The sequence below is a fragment of the Monomorium pharaonis genome, chromosome 10 (genome assembly GCF_013373865.1).
Source record: "Monomorium pharaonis isolate MP-MQ-018 chromosome 10, ASM1337386v2, whole genome shotgun sequence".
Classification (NCBI taxonomy): Eukaryota; Metazoa; Arthropoda; class Insecta; order Hymenoptera; family Formicidae; genus Monomorium; species Monomorium pharaonis.
In genome coordinates, this window is record NC_050476.1 from 17,516,736 (window position 1) to 17,533,795 (window position 17,060).

The 17,060-nt window shown below is 28.0% G+C and overlaps 1 protein-coding gene across 5 annotated transcripts in view; it reads right to left on the bottom strand.

Annotated features, from left to right (window-relative positions):
* Positions 1 to 17,060, bottom strand: part of LOC105839725 (PDF receptor) — a 64,967-nt gene that overhangs the window by 18,941 nt on the left and 28,966 nt on the right. For 4 of the 5 annotated variants that reach the window (XM_036292929.1, XM_036292928.1, XM_036292930.1 and 1 more), the window contains 2 exons: positions 14,664 to 14,767; positions 7,133 to 7,277 (listed from right to left, as the gene is read on the bottom strand). In XM_036292929.1, the coding sequence (XP_036148822.1) occupies positions 7,133 to 7,277; positions 14,664 to 14,767 (249 nt within the window). The remainder of the gene's footprint in view (positions 1 to 7,132; positions 7,278 to 14,663; positions 14,768 to 17,060) is intronic. The other variant, XM_036292931.1, reaches the window with a different exon arrangement.

The following is a 17,060-nucleotide window of genomic DNA, read 5'->3' on the forward strand; positions in this document are numbered from 1 at the left end:
AATATGTTTATTAATTTGACCGACAAAGGAAGTGTTAAATTCTAATGTTAATAAAACTAATCTATTTTAATATAGACTACATGATAAAAATGCCGAATAGGGGACCCAGCTACAATAACCTTGACCTTGACATACAGTGGAACCCCGCGTTAGCGGACTGTTCGGGGCTCTGGTCCGCTAACGCGGGGTTATCTCCTATTGCTTGGTTTCACTCCCACTCCGTGAAATTCAGGGACGTAACGGTATTGCCATCTAACCAGTTAATGTTTACGCTTAAGACTAAATGTATTCGATCATAAAATTGCAAGCAGAGCGTCTCAGATTAAGTCAATCGTATCTATAGCCGTCCAAAAAACTTTTATCTCGTACCTCTAAATTATATTCCCGAATATTTTATATTCCCTACACTTCTAATTTATTATTATTTTCTAACATATAATTTATAAATAAAATATTATTAAATTAGAAATCCAGCTTTGATTGCAATCGGTGTTCTTTTTTTTATGTGATTGCATTAAACAATTTATTTTAAATTAGTGTTGGCTATTTTATTTACATGTGCGTGAATTTTTCAAATAAAAATTTATATAAAAATATATTTTTATTTATATTACACGAATAATATTTTGAAACAACTTTTTGAGACAATTTTTAATGACCATGTAGACAAAATAATAAATTCTTAAATTTAAAAAAATATTAGCCATTTCTTAGTCTTAAATGAATTTAATACACATTAAAATCTTGCACAAATCTTTAAGAATACGTCGTAACTGCTTACATACTACGTGACTGCATTGCTATCCCTACACACGCTACTCATGTGGGCCGAGTGCATATGGAGGGGATAGTTTCCGCTAACGCGGAGTACGCTAACGCGGGGTTCCACTGTATGTTGTAAAAATCACCCTCCTGAGCGACCTTCAAAAAATTTTAGCCATCGCTCATTGTCTATTGAAAAATTATAAACACAAGAAGTTTTATCAATTACATGTAATTTTTCATTAAATATTTAAATCAGAAAAATCCGATGACCTTGACCTATGTTATCACCCTCCTGAGCAACCTTCAAAAGATTTTAGCCGTCGCTCGTGATTCGTTAAAAAGTTATCAACAAAAAAAAATTTATACTTTTATTTAAAACAGATAATATTTTGCATCGAACTATTTGTGCTTTTGATTAAAAGAGAATAAATATATTCTCAGAAAACGTGTGGGCGGGGACGGGCTCTGCCTGCACCCTCTCTCCATAATGTTTCCTAAGTCTAACCCACCAATTTTATGTCGCTATTTGATTAATACGAAAACATTGGAAACAAACAGCGTGGAAAGTCGCAAACCTACTTTACGTAAAGCTCTGATCGTGTATCATATTCATGAAACTTGAAGTAAGAAACTATTTTATAAAGTAAACAACATCCACGCTTGTACAGTACCACATAGGTTTGCGATTTTCCACGCTGTTCGTTTCCAATGTTTTTGCATTAACCAAATAGCGATATAAAATTGGTGGTTAGAATTAGAAAAAATTACAGGGAGAGGGTGCAGGGGGAGGGGCCGAGCCTCTCCCCCGCCTACATGTTTTCTAAGAATATATTCATTCTCTTTCAATCAAGCACAAATAGTTTGATGCAAATTATTATCTGTTTTAAACAAAAATATTTATGAACTTTTTTTGTTAATAACTTTTTAAAGAATTACGAGCGACGGCTAAAATCTTTTAAAGATCACACAGGAAAATGATCTTTGTAACATATGTCAAGGTCAAGGGACTGGGTTCCCTATTCGGCATTTTTATCGACTACATAAATAAATAAATTTAAAAAATATTAGTTGTGACTAGAAAACAATTTTAAAGAATAAAATTATTTTTTATTGGTAGCAATTTAATTTTTTTACATTATATCTCAAAAACCATTTAAGATATAAAAAAAGGCTTTATAATAAAATTATCTTTATTCATCTATCTCAAAAAATATTTTTTAATATTAAATTGATATATTTAAAAAATTTTATTTTTAATTTTTGAAAATAATTATTTCGTAAAAATATTAACCTAAATAAATAAAAGTACTTTATTATAAAATTTTTTTTACGTCATAAATATTATCCGCGATACATCAAAAATGGTAAAATTGGTTTATCAGTAAAGGATATAATTTTATCTCCTAAAATTATTGTATAGCTGTAACTAATATTTTCTATATTTATTTATTTGTGTAGCCTATATGGAACTTATACAAAGTTTGATTAAAGTCAAAGTTTAACACAAGATTTTTTTCCTTGTAAGACCATGTTCTAAATTCACTGTTAGTAGAGGAGAAGGTGGTAATATGGCTAGTGCACATAATATGGCTACCCATATTATCTCCGCTATTAGCTGATAAATTCTAGTAATTATTTATGATATCATTTGTTTAGTAGCCTACTATTATATAATAATACTCATATGACAAAACACAACAGTCAACATTTGTTATAAGGCATTTTTACTTTTAAGAATTTCAAAAATTTTTTAAGGTACGTTTTAACATTTAATTACACATACTTTCTCATTCTTTTTAAACTTAATCGCATTATCACCTAAATATATGTACACTTGAGTACTTTCTCATTATTTAACTCTTTATTTGGCTGTATATATTTTGAGTTATACAAAATTAAACAATGATATAGGATGTTGTCAATATAGCTACCTAAGTGTGCTAGTAATATGGTCACTTTTGAGATCTTCATATCCACAAAATGCTTTGATAAATCGATTAAGACTTAATTTAAGACTGTTAATTTTATTAAATTCTTTATATGAATAAGGTTCTTTAGATTAAAATTATTTTTAATTAACTTCCATTAAATGTGAATAAAAATCACCTGTTTTAATATAACAACTTATTTTATATAAATATATATGTTCTAACAAAATACTGTGACTTTTTAAATAAAACCAATTTTGTTACATTTATTTTTGTGGTGCCCAAATTACCCTCCCTATTTCTCTTCAGCCCATTATGTAGTATTGTTATATTTTTATAAATAATATATAATATAATAAATATTTTATAACTTTGAATTGAAAATCTAATGAGCAACACTTTGATGAACATAATCGTAAAATTTCAACTCAAAACGTTGATTATTAACAAAGTTATTAAATAAAATATAAATGGGTGGCCATATTACTACCTTCTCCTCTATTGAAAATTTATAATTAATTATGTATTTATAGTTAATAATTATAATGTATATTAAATATTGGAAAACATTTTTTTATAAATTCCAAATATTATGTGTTTGAAAATTTGTGTATATAATAATAGAATGTAACTTTTCTTGCTTACTACATTCGTCGAGAAGGGAAGTTTAGATTTCTGTGTAATAATTTTCTGTACATCAGCTTGATACTCAACGCTTGTAATAAATGTATTACTTAACTTTTACAGTATTTCTTAAAGACAAAGAGAAGACATTAAAAAGACATAAATTACAAAGACATTAAATATAATTTTTTTCTATTTAAAGATCCTTCTTTTCAAGGATTGTATCTCACAGCATCCTCTAAAGATGCCTACAAGAAAAAAACGTGAAATTGAAATCTTTATATTCTCATTCAAAAATCTTCATATTCTAACTCAAATAATAATTATCAAACTATTAATAGTTCTAACTCTTCTTAAAAAATAACGATATCACAAAATTGTAAAAAGTGTTCCTTTTAAAATGTTTCATATTGTAAACACAATATAAAATACCTTAAAAGGTTGCAAAAAATAAAAAAATAAAGAAAATTAGTTTTTCTGAATAAACCAAACCCTTCAAATTATTTTTAAAAAGCAATAAATGTCGGAATCGGCGATTTAAAAAAATTATATCTAATATGGAACATTTAAGAAAGGTATATAAAAACACAAAAAAACTTTATATTTAAAAAATATATTTTATTTAAAATTTAAAAAAAAATAAATTTTGTAAATGACAAATGTAAAAGAAGCAGATTGAACTAAACATATGAAAACATAAAAGATACATTTTTTACAATTAAAGCATATTTTATATTGAAGCACAGCATTCCTGTCTTTATTGAAAACAAAAAATATGCTATTACTTGTTTTTCTTCATTTTTGTCATCTTTGTAATTATCACCATAATTATCACGCAAAATAGCAATATGGAACATATTCTGTATGATGTGCTGTCAACATATTTCACATTCCCAATAAGCACACAATATTTTTTAAAGTTTTTTTAAATATTTTTAAATATGTATTTATTTTTAATTATTTTTACATTATTAGCATTTATTGTCCAAACAATATATATTTAATATTTATTAAACAATTGTTTTATATTATTTATTTTAAATAATGAATTAGAAAAAATATTTATAAATCGTTTATTTAACGTTTATTTAATATTTATAAATCATTGATATTTTATTCAAAATAATGATTTAAGAAAACACAAGTGGCAGACAAAGACAAAACAAAAATGTTGCTCTGATGCTAAATGTAAAGTAAGATCTAATAAATATTGTGACAATTGTAATTTATACTTATGTAAGATATGCTTCTTAAAATCACATATGTAAATAATAAACATGGAAAAAAATAAATTATATATAATATAAAAAATATAATAAGAATAAAATAAAAGATATAACAATATTAATACATTATTTTTGACCGTGATATATTAAACATATCAATGAGTTTTCAATCGCCTAACAGTCTACATCGAATCTTAGTGATAGATATAATTCTTTTAAATTAAATTTAATTTTCTTAGCTTTATTTTAAACTGCGCGCCGACAGGAATCGTCAGACTTAAAACACAGTAACTAAGCTAAATTTCGATGCTTAGGACGGGATTCATAGACCGATCTTAAGCTCAAGCATTGTCTTAAGTCTAGCTTCGAGCCGACTTGAGATTTACTTAACCAATGAAATAATAGCATTGACGTCTCAAGATCGTGCTTAAGCTGGAACTTGAATAAGATTCGACTATGAATTCCGGCCTTAATCGCATAAACCGGTTCAAACCCCGGCTGAGATATTATTTTTCGCAATAAATTAATTTACATTTTTGGGGAGAAGGTAGGAAAGGGGGGATTGTAAGATGCGATTGAGCATCGAAATTTAGTTTAGTTACTGTATTTTAAGTCTGATAAATCCTGTCGGCGCGCAGTTTAAAATAAAGCTAAGAAAATTAAATTTAATATAAGAAAATTATATCCATCACTAAGATCCGATATAGACCGTTAGGCGATTTACAACTCATTAATATGTATAAAAAATATAAATTACAACATTTAATAATAATTAAATTTAAAAATAATTAAAAATTTCAAAAATGACAAAAAAATATTTAAAAAATAAAAAAAACAAAAAAATTCTCGATAAGATTCTACCTTCTCGCAATGAGAATCGGGCAATATTGATTACATCAGTAGCAAAAGATGTTGAGAAACCTACGCGTGCACACAGACGCGTACATACGTAGATAAATGCGTATATACATATTTGCATATTTATGCATGTAATAATAATTGGCCACAACTCCAGTCTTTTTAGATGTGAGGAAGATTCTTTTTGGTAAAGGAGAAATGATATTCGAGGAAGATCTTATTTTGATGAAAAAAACAAATAAAGTAGAAAATTTGAAGAAAATTGGGTAATAAATTAATGTATGTACATACATATATGTTTCGTACATGTATGTAATTTAATGTATGTACATGTGTGTTTCGTACATCTTAAAAAACAACCTTAACTTAATCTCAATATTACTTAAAACAATTCAGCGACACTACATTTAAAATTTCCACAAACTTAATCCTTTAAAGTTTAATAGTGTGATTACCTCTAATATCGTTAAATTAATCTCAAAATTACTTTAAAAAATTCAGCGCCTCTACTTTTAAATTATTCAACAATTTAATAACAATTCTTAACTTATAATTTTAGAAGTTGTTGGTAAGTTTAAATTGCAGCCCATATATATATTTGTTGTAATTAAATTTAAAAATTATTTTTATTAATTATTTTTATTAATAGTAATGTTAAGGAAACATTAATTAAATTAAAGTAATATTAAATAAATATATTTAAAAAAAAATTATTTTAAACAACTTTTTAAATGTGAAATAATTATGTAAATATTATTTTAAATAATTAATTAAAATATTCAATTAATATTAAAGAAAGAGTAATTAAATATTATATAAGAATTTGTCTTAAATCAATTTCAAGCGATTTAATAACAATTTTTAACTTATAACTCTCTCTCTCTCTCTCTCTCTCTCTCTCTCAATCTAACTCATTAACTCTCTCACTCATTTTCTCACTCTCTAATTTAAATTAATCTACGATTTTACTTAATCAAAAGCTACTTCAGATTTTAATTTCGTAACAGGTACGACTGTGGCTTGGCTGAAACATGTAGTCTTCTCCTCTAAATTATCGTAGAAATTAAATGATAATGGTAAGGTTACGTTAAATTTATCAAAATTATTGAATAATACAACCAATTTTTTACTCTTAAAATATTAAGCAAATGTTTAGTAAATATTTAAAATAGAATTTGTTTAAACGTTAAATAAATGTTTATTAAATAATAAAAGAATATTTTTTTAATGTAAAATAAATATTTTTTTATGAGAAAAAGGGGACTTATTCCATTATTAAAATTTTTTTAAATGTTTTTCAAACATTTTTAAAATATTTTTCAAATATCATTATGCTCATTGGGTTATGTGCACATACATACTTCAAGAGAACAGTTACATTTATACGAAGTACAAAATAAATTATTACGAAGAACAAAATAAATTAATGATAAAGTAATATGGAGCATTAACAAACAAACATATTCAACGTTATATTATGCAACAAAAATAATGACATTTAATGTGTTTGAAATATCTGGCTATTTTAATTAACTTACGAAAAATTTTGTTAATCTTGAAAGACATAATATGTATGTATCTCTTTCAACGACGGATTCTTAACTAATACTCAAAATATAATATAACCGTCTTTAATTTACAAAGAAGTAATTTGTATAGTTGTCTTTGAAGTAATTTATATAATTTTCTCTTTCTTGTTAGAAATAATGAACTAATCCCATCGTATCTTACGATATTTCCTATTCCTCGTTGCATGCCGTGCGGCTTCCTACGATAGATTGCGATGTCTATGTATAACGTTAAGCGGATTAGCACCTGCACAACCATGGCGACGAACAGATTTTTGTGAATCCTGGTTCTGGTGTTTCGCAACGACCTAAGAAATTTGACGAAAAGATCGACATTAACTTTAACCATTCAGCTGTTTGGGATGTAAATTTATGCAAAGTGACAGCGGCCCTATAAGAATATAACTATGTAGGCGCCTGATGTAACTGTACGCAATTATATTTTATTAATAACTTCTAAATGTAATTAATCATTAAATGAATCGATTCGAGAAATCTCACTTTTGGAGAACTAAAAAACTATTTAGTTCTTACAACTGTAGTACTAAAAGTAATTAAAAATAGGTAGAAAATATTTTTACTTATTATTACCATATTACATTAAGTAAATGGCACACATTAATTTTAAAACTTATTTCCCTAAAAAATTAATTTAAAAAATTTTTGTATTCAATATGAGTTGGGAGAAGATGCTATATTTAAGTCCTTTTATTGGAATAACTTTATCGAATTATGAGATAACTTACGAAAAATTAATATAATATCCTTAAAATCTTTATTTATTCAAACAAATAAAGTTATTAAATTGGCTAGAACACTCTCACGGAATGATGAGAAATCTGTGTTCAAACCTCGGGTGAGGTGTTGTTTTTTGCAATAAATTTATTTACAGTTTTCGAAGTAGGAGGGGGTTGTGTTATAAGTCTGATAAAACTTATCGGCGCAGTTTATATGAACTAAGAATTAAATTAATAAAAAAATATATTCACTAATTGTAAGATCCAATGCAAACCGTTAGGCAATCTACTTAGTTCATTGATACGTTTAAACTTATACCGATCGGAATTAATGTACTAATAATTTTTATAAAATTATTAAAGTTTTGAAGTTATCGTAGATTTTTTGAAAAAAGGTAATCTTTGAAAAATGATACCTTCTTCAAAATAAATGGCCAAAATGTTACAGTAGACACTCAAGTTTAAATTATAAAAATCTGAAAATAATAAAACAAATAAATATTTTATAAAATAATTCCATATATTTTTAATAATTTATAAATACTTCTATAGATTTAAATAGAATTTTACATACTCAAAGTTATAGAAAAAAATTTAGAATTATATAATATTTCTAAAAATTTAATTAATTATGCTATTTTAAAGATATCACGCTCGAAAAATTATTTATACTGGCATCTTACTCTCTAAACATTGAGAGAAAATGTCGCATACAACTTTACGTATAATAATCTCACAAAATATAATCTATATCATATAATCTATATCATTTACTACCATAAAACAAGAATAAAATTGTATTACAGTTGACTTTAGTTTTTAACTAAATCACGGAACTTTACAAAACTATTTTAAATATTATAAGAAGTATTTTTTACTTTTTCGTATTCTTATACAATTCGTATTTTTTAGCAATTGTTTATATTAGTATCAAAATTTTTTTTCGTAGTCATAATAAACGTTTTTTTTTAATAAAAAAAAATGTTTAAGAAACGATTAAAATTTTTTGTTTTTTTTGTTATCCGTAAAAAATTTTACACAGATTTCATAAAATAATGCATTCACGCGCGCACGCTTACGTGTATGTATGCATGCATTATATGTATATCTTAAGAAATCATATCTGTTTAACCTGCCATTATGTAAGTGGCGCTAATATAACAAATAGTCATTTGTTACAAAAGGCATTTTTAGTTTTGAGCACTTCGAAACTTTTAATTAGACATATATATCTTTATTATACTTTTTAAACATTAACGTACTATCACATAAATGTCCCACGTAACACATATTTGTTTCAACAACGTTTTATACACATATACATACGTAATTCGGTAGTTATATTATTATGTTTTCCTCTATATACATATATATATATGTATAAAATTAAAAAATTAATTTTTATTCTATCTATAGAAACGAGAAAAATACGTTTCTTAAACTATGGTTTTAAAAACGTTTTTTCATTAGTGCTTGACAGTTAAAAAATATTGGATACGTTTAAAAAACGCTTATAAAGCAAACATGTGCTACCTGAGACTTTTTCTTTTAATTAGCATTTTCTTTCAACTTATTTTATGTTTTATTAAAACAAAAAATAAATACCTTTGTACATATAAAATATAACTCTTTTAATTAGGAAATGTCGTAAATGTAATAGTAGACATTTTTAAAGATAAAATAATAAGAGGAAGTCCCGTTTGTCTACGATCCCGATTACCTACAACTTCGTTTGCACACAAATTTTGCAAAGCTGCTCAATTACCTACATTCCCGATTGCCTACAATCTCGATTGCCTACAGCTTTGTTTGCACACGGAAAAAAGTTTGGCTATATTATAAGTAGTAGTGCAGCGCTACCTCGCATTTAGAACTACAGTAATGCCGGTTTTGAGTAATTGGCGGCACTAAGCGTCGGGAGAACTGTTGTTCCTAATCTGAGGGGGCGGCCACTGCACTTTGAGGTAGGGACCATTGGGACTGCTGCGAGATTGAGACAGCAGAGCTCCCAAACTGAGAGAGCTGCCCGAGAGGGAAATACAACAGCGCCCTCTCATTTCGTACAGCTATTACTAGTTAGTGCTTCTGTATTCTCAAACTTCTTTCCGTGCGCACACGAAAATAATTAAGGTACAAAAGTAGGATTGCACACATGACATTATTGTGCACATACACATTGCATACACGACAATATTGCGCGCAGATACATTGCACACGTGACACTATTGCACACATGCATATTGCACACATGATATTATTGCGCACATGCACATTGCACACATGATAATATTGCGCTGATACACATTGCACACACGACATTATTGGACACATGCACATTGCACACCTGATCAATGCACTCATACACTTTGTAAGCAAGAGGAAGGGAGTGAATCCCAGATGCACACAGTGTAAAACGAACATTACCAATCTGTTACATCCAGCCTTATGGGATTTTAACTCTTTTATTTGGTAGGAAGGACATTTCAGGGAGAACAGGTAAGACAGAGAAGAACGTAACAAACACGTAGAATTCCCGTAGGCACACAAATTAGGAGAGGGTAGGTGCCTCGGGTCGAACACACTTTTTATGACTCAAAAATATAGGTGCCGATAGGCCCGCTATAACCCGTTTCAAGTCGTACGTCCGTCGGTCCAAGTTTCGAGTCAACGAATTGAATCGCTTTAACTCGTGATCGAACCAGGTGCAATCTTTGTTTGGGGTGAGGGGAGGTCGTTATTAATTAAAATAAATAATGAAGTTTTACATAAAATTAACAAAAATATTTATTCTAATAGCAAAATAAAAAATGAAAAACAAAGAAAATACAAATAAGCGCTAAAGTCGTGATTTGACAATTTTGTAATAAAGGTAGTATAATCGAATCTAAAACGCATAATGAGTATGAATATAGTTGTACAAATATTATATAAGTATGTGGTGGGCGGAGAAAGGGAAACAAAGATTTTTGTTTTTTAATTCTATAGTTATAACGGTAAACGCGGAGCAAAAAAATAGTCGAAGGGTTTAAATGGTTACATAAAGAAAACAGAGATGCTTGAAGTTGTAAGAAGATAAGGAATAGCGCGGGAGAGAGTAGGGGTGGAACATCTTCGAGTTTTGGGGAACTGATCGGAGAGTACGATAAAAAAAGGATAAGGGGGCGAAGAGGGAACTCGAGAATCGGATGCGGAATCCTTGAGTTTGTGTGAGTGTGAGGGTGAGAGACTTGAGATTCGCACACGGGAGCCTCAAATTCGTGTAAGTGTGGGGGAACTCGAGATTCGCACGCGGGATCTTCAAGTTCGTGTGAATGTGAGGGAATTATTTATAAAAAATAAGAGCGTGGCTTAAAAAATTAAAACGGAAGGGAGCAGATGAGTAACGTAAAAACAAAAGAAATTATGATTGTGGGACTTACTCATCACTGATTCTCGAGCAAATCTCGAATCGAAGTCGGAATCGAAGGGCCTTCTTGACCGGATGGAATGGCACTAAAGTCTGTTTGTGCACTGATTCTACATGATTACTAACTGACTCACTAACTGGATAACTAACTCCCTTACTCGTTACTGATTACTAACTGTGGTGAAAAACACTGAAACACTTCTTCAAGATTTGGTTTTATATATACAGAGTCTTACAGAGGGAGGATCCAAATGTAGGTGGTTCAAATATTCTGATTGGTAGGACACTTTTTCAGGATTATGTGGTGGGTGAATTCTAATTATCTTATTTTCTTCTTTATATTTTCTTATTAGAGAAATAGTTTTTCCTTTTTGACCAATCATACGTTAAGTCGAAAGTTTCTCTGTTTCCTCTCACATTCCTTTATTTTTATCAAAGGGATCCGACCTATCGCATAGGTTATCTTCCCTTTGGATTTAAAAGATAAATAATTCTTTATCGTGCTAGACGTGCTACGGTATGATTTGCAGATGGAGAAAACGGTTATTTATTTTTTGCTAATGTTTAGATTCTTTATTGCTCATTTTTTGTGAGGAAACGTGAAACCTTGCCTCAAATCCAAGTTTGTTTTTGTATTTTTATGTTCAGAATTTATTGTTTGTTAATTCGATATTCAAAAGGAGTTTATTCTCGACATTCAAAAGGAAATTATCAACTTGGTTGTTTCGTCCATGTTTGTCGTCACGTTTCTAATAAACGAATCCTAGACGCATAAAAAATTATCGGAGACCGTTGAAATGGAATTTCTTTTGCAATCTTGTTTGTTTCTCTGACGAAGGGAAATCGTAAAGTCTGCCATACGTAACAAATGAAATTCTATAAATGTATCCTAACATTAACTAAAACAGTAATCGTATGAGCGTATGAACGTATTAATATCACGTGTGCAATGTATATAAGCGTAATAATATTATGTGTGCAATGTACATATGCGCAATATCATGTGTGCAATCCAAATGTATGCAATAGTGTTATATGTGCAATGTGCATGCGCGCAATAATGTCATATGTGCAATCCTACTCTTGTACCTTAAGTATTTTCGTGTATGCAAACGAAGCTGTAATGGGGATTGTAGAAAATCGGGAATGTAGGCAATCGAGCAGCTCTGCAAAATTTGTGTGTAAACGAAGCTGTAGGCAATCGAGATTATAGGCAAACAAAGCCCACCCAGATAATAAATTGTATTTTAAGAAAAATATTTCAGTTTATTGTTGAAAAACACGATTCATAAAAAAATTGAATTTATAACATTGATATCTAATATTACGGCAATCATTTAAAGAACATAAAAAACACAGTCGTTGATTTATTAAGTTTGTTATATATGAACGACAGTTTTATAGACCTGGAAATATTTACAAAGAGAATGCTTGACTAATATGTTAGGGGGAAATTATACCCCTCTCTCTCTCTCTCTCTCTCTCTCTCTTTCTCTCTCTCTCTCTCTCTCCCTCCCCCTCCCTCCTCTCTTTTCTCTTCCTCTCTCTCTTCTATCTATCTATTTATCTATCTATTTCTCTATCTCAATTTTGACAAACATTGACTTATAAGATTTTTTACCTGACTAATTCAAGTACTATATCATATAATTACATTAAAATTTATGTGATTCTTTATTTATCAAAATCCCATGTAAAAAGAAGTTTGTATGATAACCATTCAGAGATCTCAATTATTATAAACATTAATACTTAATTAACTATAATTTCTCCTAAAAAAGCAATTATTATATAAAACCAATTGTTAACATTCTTCTAAAAGAGTTCAATGGAATTAATTTCAATAAACGTATAATTTTATATATTTATTAAGGTTACATAATTTTATTCAATAAACGTATAATTTTAGACGTTTATTGAAATTAATTTTATTGAACTCTTAAAGGAATATTAACTGCTTTTATCGTAATAATACATTGCTTTCATAATAGGAAGTATCATTAAATATATAGAGGAGAGGGTGGTAATATGGCCACCCATTTATATTTCATCTAATAACCTCGTTGTTAAATAATCAATGTTTTGAGTTGAAATTTTACAATTATATTCATCAAAGTGTTGCTCATTAGATTTTCAATTCAAAGTTATAAAATATTTATTATATTATTTATAACAATGTAACGATACTGCATAGTGGGCGAAGAGAAATAGGGAGGGTAATATGGCCACCACACAAATAAATGTAAAAAAATAGGTTTTGTTTAAAAAAATTACAATATTTTGTTAAAAACATATATATTTATATAAAATAAGTTGTTATATCAAAACAGTTGATTTTTATTCACATTTAATGGAAGTTAAATAAAAATAACTTTAAATCTAAAGAACTTTATTTATATAAAGAATTTTTAAAAATTAACAGCCTTAAATTAAGCCTTTAATCGATTTATTGAGGAATTTTGTCGATATGGAGATCTCGAAAGTGACTATATTACTAGCATACTTAGATGGCCATATTGACAACATTCTATAATATAGAATCTATAATATAGAAACGATGATATAGAATCTATATCATCGTTTAACTTTGTATAACTCGAAATATATACAGTCGAATAAAGAGTTAAATTATAAAAAAGTACTCAAGTCTACATACGTTTGGGTGATAATGCGGTTAAGTCTAAAAAGAATGAGGAAGTACGTGTAATTAAATATTAAAATGTACCTTAAAAAATTTTCAAAATTTTTAAAAGTAAAAATGCCTTATAACAAATGTTGACTTTTGCGTTTTGTCATATTAGCATCATTATATAACAGTAGGCTACTAAACAAATGATATCATAAATAATTACTAAAATTTGTCAGCTAATAACGAAAATAATATGGGTAGCCATATTACCCGCATCACATTACCACCTTCTTCTCTATTAATGTTTGTAATAATTGAGACTTCTATAATAAATTTATATTATAAATTCCTTTTTAAATGGGATTTTGATAAATTGCATTAATATTAATATGATTAATGTGCTGCAATTAGATCAGAATTATTGAAACTAATATTTTGACAGTTTAAATATAAATGTAACATAAGCAAATTATTAACATCAATATATTAAATACAATTTTGTTAAAATAAAATTTATTTAAATTTTTAACAAAATTCGTTCTGTTTATAAATTAGAAATCTTAATTATTATTATATTAATAATAATTTCTTTTTTTTTCGATTAATAATTTTTTAAAATACTTTTTTATTACTTTTCCAAGTAGTTTTGTATTCATAAGTTAAATGAGAAAACTATTTCTAACTATTTTTTAGATTTTTTTATAAAACATATGTTAAGAGATAATGTTTTTTACAAAAAAAACGTAAAATAAGATTTTATTGTAAAATCTTAAATTAAATTTCAAATAAATTCTACAATATTATAGATAAAATTCAAAATCAAGTTTTTTTTTAAGCTTTATGTGAAAGCTTTATAGAAAAGATGAACTAAAAGTTATTTCATTTACAATACATTAAGCCACACAATTTTTAAAACACTTACCTAAATCGACAGAAAATTACGAGAGAAGCAAGCAAAGCTACTAAAGATATACTGAGGCCGACAAATTCCAAGGTACGAGTTTTCTCAGCTATTTCCATTTTCATCTGCAAAAAGAGTCAAAACGGTCGAAGTAGTAAAACTTTTGGGTTCATGCTTCAAAATAATGCGAAAATATTTGCATTTTATCGATATACAGTACTGACAAAAATATTATGACTTTCAGGTTTTTGAGTATAAGGGCCACACAGACTTCTACATAATACAAAATGCATAATGCACAAAAGAATTAACCAATCAGAGGTCTTTATTTATATCCTGGGGAAGAAAATAGACGACTCTGATTGATTGATTCTCTTATATTATCATGCACTTTGCGTTATGCAAAAGTCTGTGCGAGGGCCCTAACTTTCATTTAAGTCAGTTAAATGAATTTAATATTTTAAATAAATATTTTGTCAAACCTCATAATACATTATACACAAAATGTATCTAATACTAGGTATTTATTGGTATTTATTTAATTCCATTTAATTTACTTAAATAAAAGTTACTCTAAAAAAATCTAAAACTTGTGTTTTTTTGGTCGGTATTGTATTTTTTCATTGTTGCAAAAAGTCGCAGAACTTTTTCATCAGGGTAACGAGTTATTAATATATCTTCAAGTATATCAATACGTGAATGTCATTCTATTTTAATTTAATATAAAAAATAAAAACGTTTATTGTATGTAAAATTTAATTATACATTAATTTTTAAACAAATATCTAAATTTTTCAAACACTTTGTAATAATTCTTAGTAAATAAATGGCAGTTATAATAAATATTAAAATATAAAATTAAGGTATTTACACATATAATAAAATAAAAAACAGTAATAAAAATAGAATGTGTAGCGTATACAAAAACATGTATAAAGTATTATATGGGATATAAAAATGTTTTTAAATTCGGAAAAAAGAATAAGAATACAAGGTACAAAATAATAGTCGTTTAGAAACGATTTGAATAAAAAAACTAGTTAAAAGAAACAATCCAAAAAAAGGGAAAAATAGACAAGCATCTATTCAAAGAAAGAAATTGTAATATAATTGCAATTTTAGTTTCTATTCCATTTATTAAGATAGTCTATCTTTACAATACGCAAAAAATAATGTAGAAATATTATACATATAAAAAATTAATGTTTTTTTGCTTAAATAATATATATTAATATTTATTTAAAATTTATAACATTACCATTTTAATTGACAAATTTAATTCATTTTACTTTCTGTGTTTTCTATGTCTATTTTTGTTTATTACGTTAATTAAAATATCAGTTATACTGGTAAACAATTTTCTTATCACCATAAGGATTGTTAATTTATTCATAGATAATTCATTTATCTAAACAATACACGGAAAATAGTATAGAAATATTAAAATAATGCGCAACGTTTTTCTATTTAAATTGTGTACGTAAATTTATTTAAAACTTTGTGGTGTTAATTTGATATAAGTTTTGTTTTATAAAAAGTTTATTAACAAAAACGAATAATACAGTTCAAGCGGAACAAAATTCTCATAGAGACTGACTGCCGTCTTGCGGCGTTTCGCTTATATGTATTCCTGTTGCCTGGATATTAATTAAACAAATAACGATTAAACAAATTACTATTATAATTTCGAGAGGGCTTCGTTTGCCTACAATTCCAATTGCCTACAGCTTTGTTTGCACACAAATTTAACATAGCTGCTAGATTGCCTACATTCCCGATTGTCTACAATTTCGATTGCCTACAGTTTCGTTTGCACAAACGAAAATAATTAAGGTACAAGAGTAGGACTACACACATGACATTATTGCACCCATACACATTGCACACACGACACTATTGCACACATGCACATTGCACACATGACATTATTGCACACATGCACATTGCACACATAATATTATTACACTTGTGCACATTGCACACATGATATTAATACGCTCATACACATTGCACACATGACATTATTGCGCACATACACATTGCACACATGACAATATTGCGCGCACGCACATTGCACACATCATATCATTGCGCTCATACACTCTGTAAACAAGAAGAACGGAGTGAATCCCAGATGCGCACAGTGTAAAACGAACATCACCAATCAAATTTTACAAATTCATTAACTAACATTAATTAAAACAGTAACCTGATTGAAACAACGTTCACGCTTGTACTGTATCACATGGATTTGTGACTTTCCAGGCGCCCCTACCGACGGGGCGAGTGCGGGAGAAGGGACAAAGCTACCTTTTGAACCCTCGCGCGCGCGCGCGTGTGTGTGTGTGTGTATGGGGGAGGCACAACGAAGAAGTGTTCACGCTTCGTACTGTTTCACATAAGTTTGCGACTTTCTAT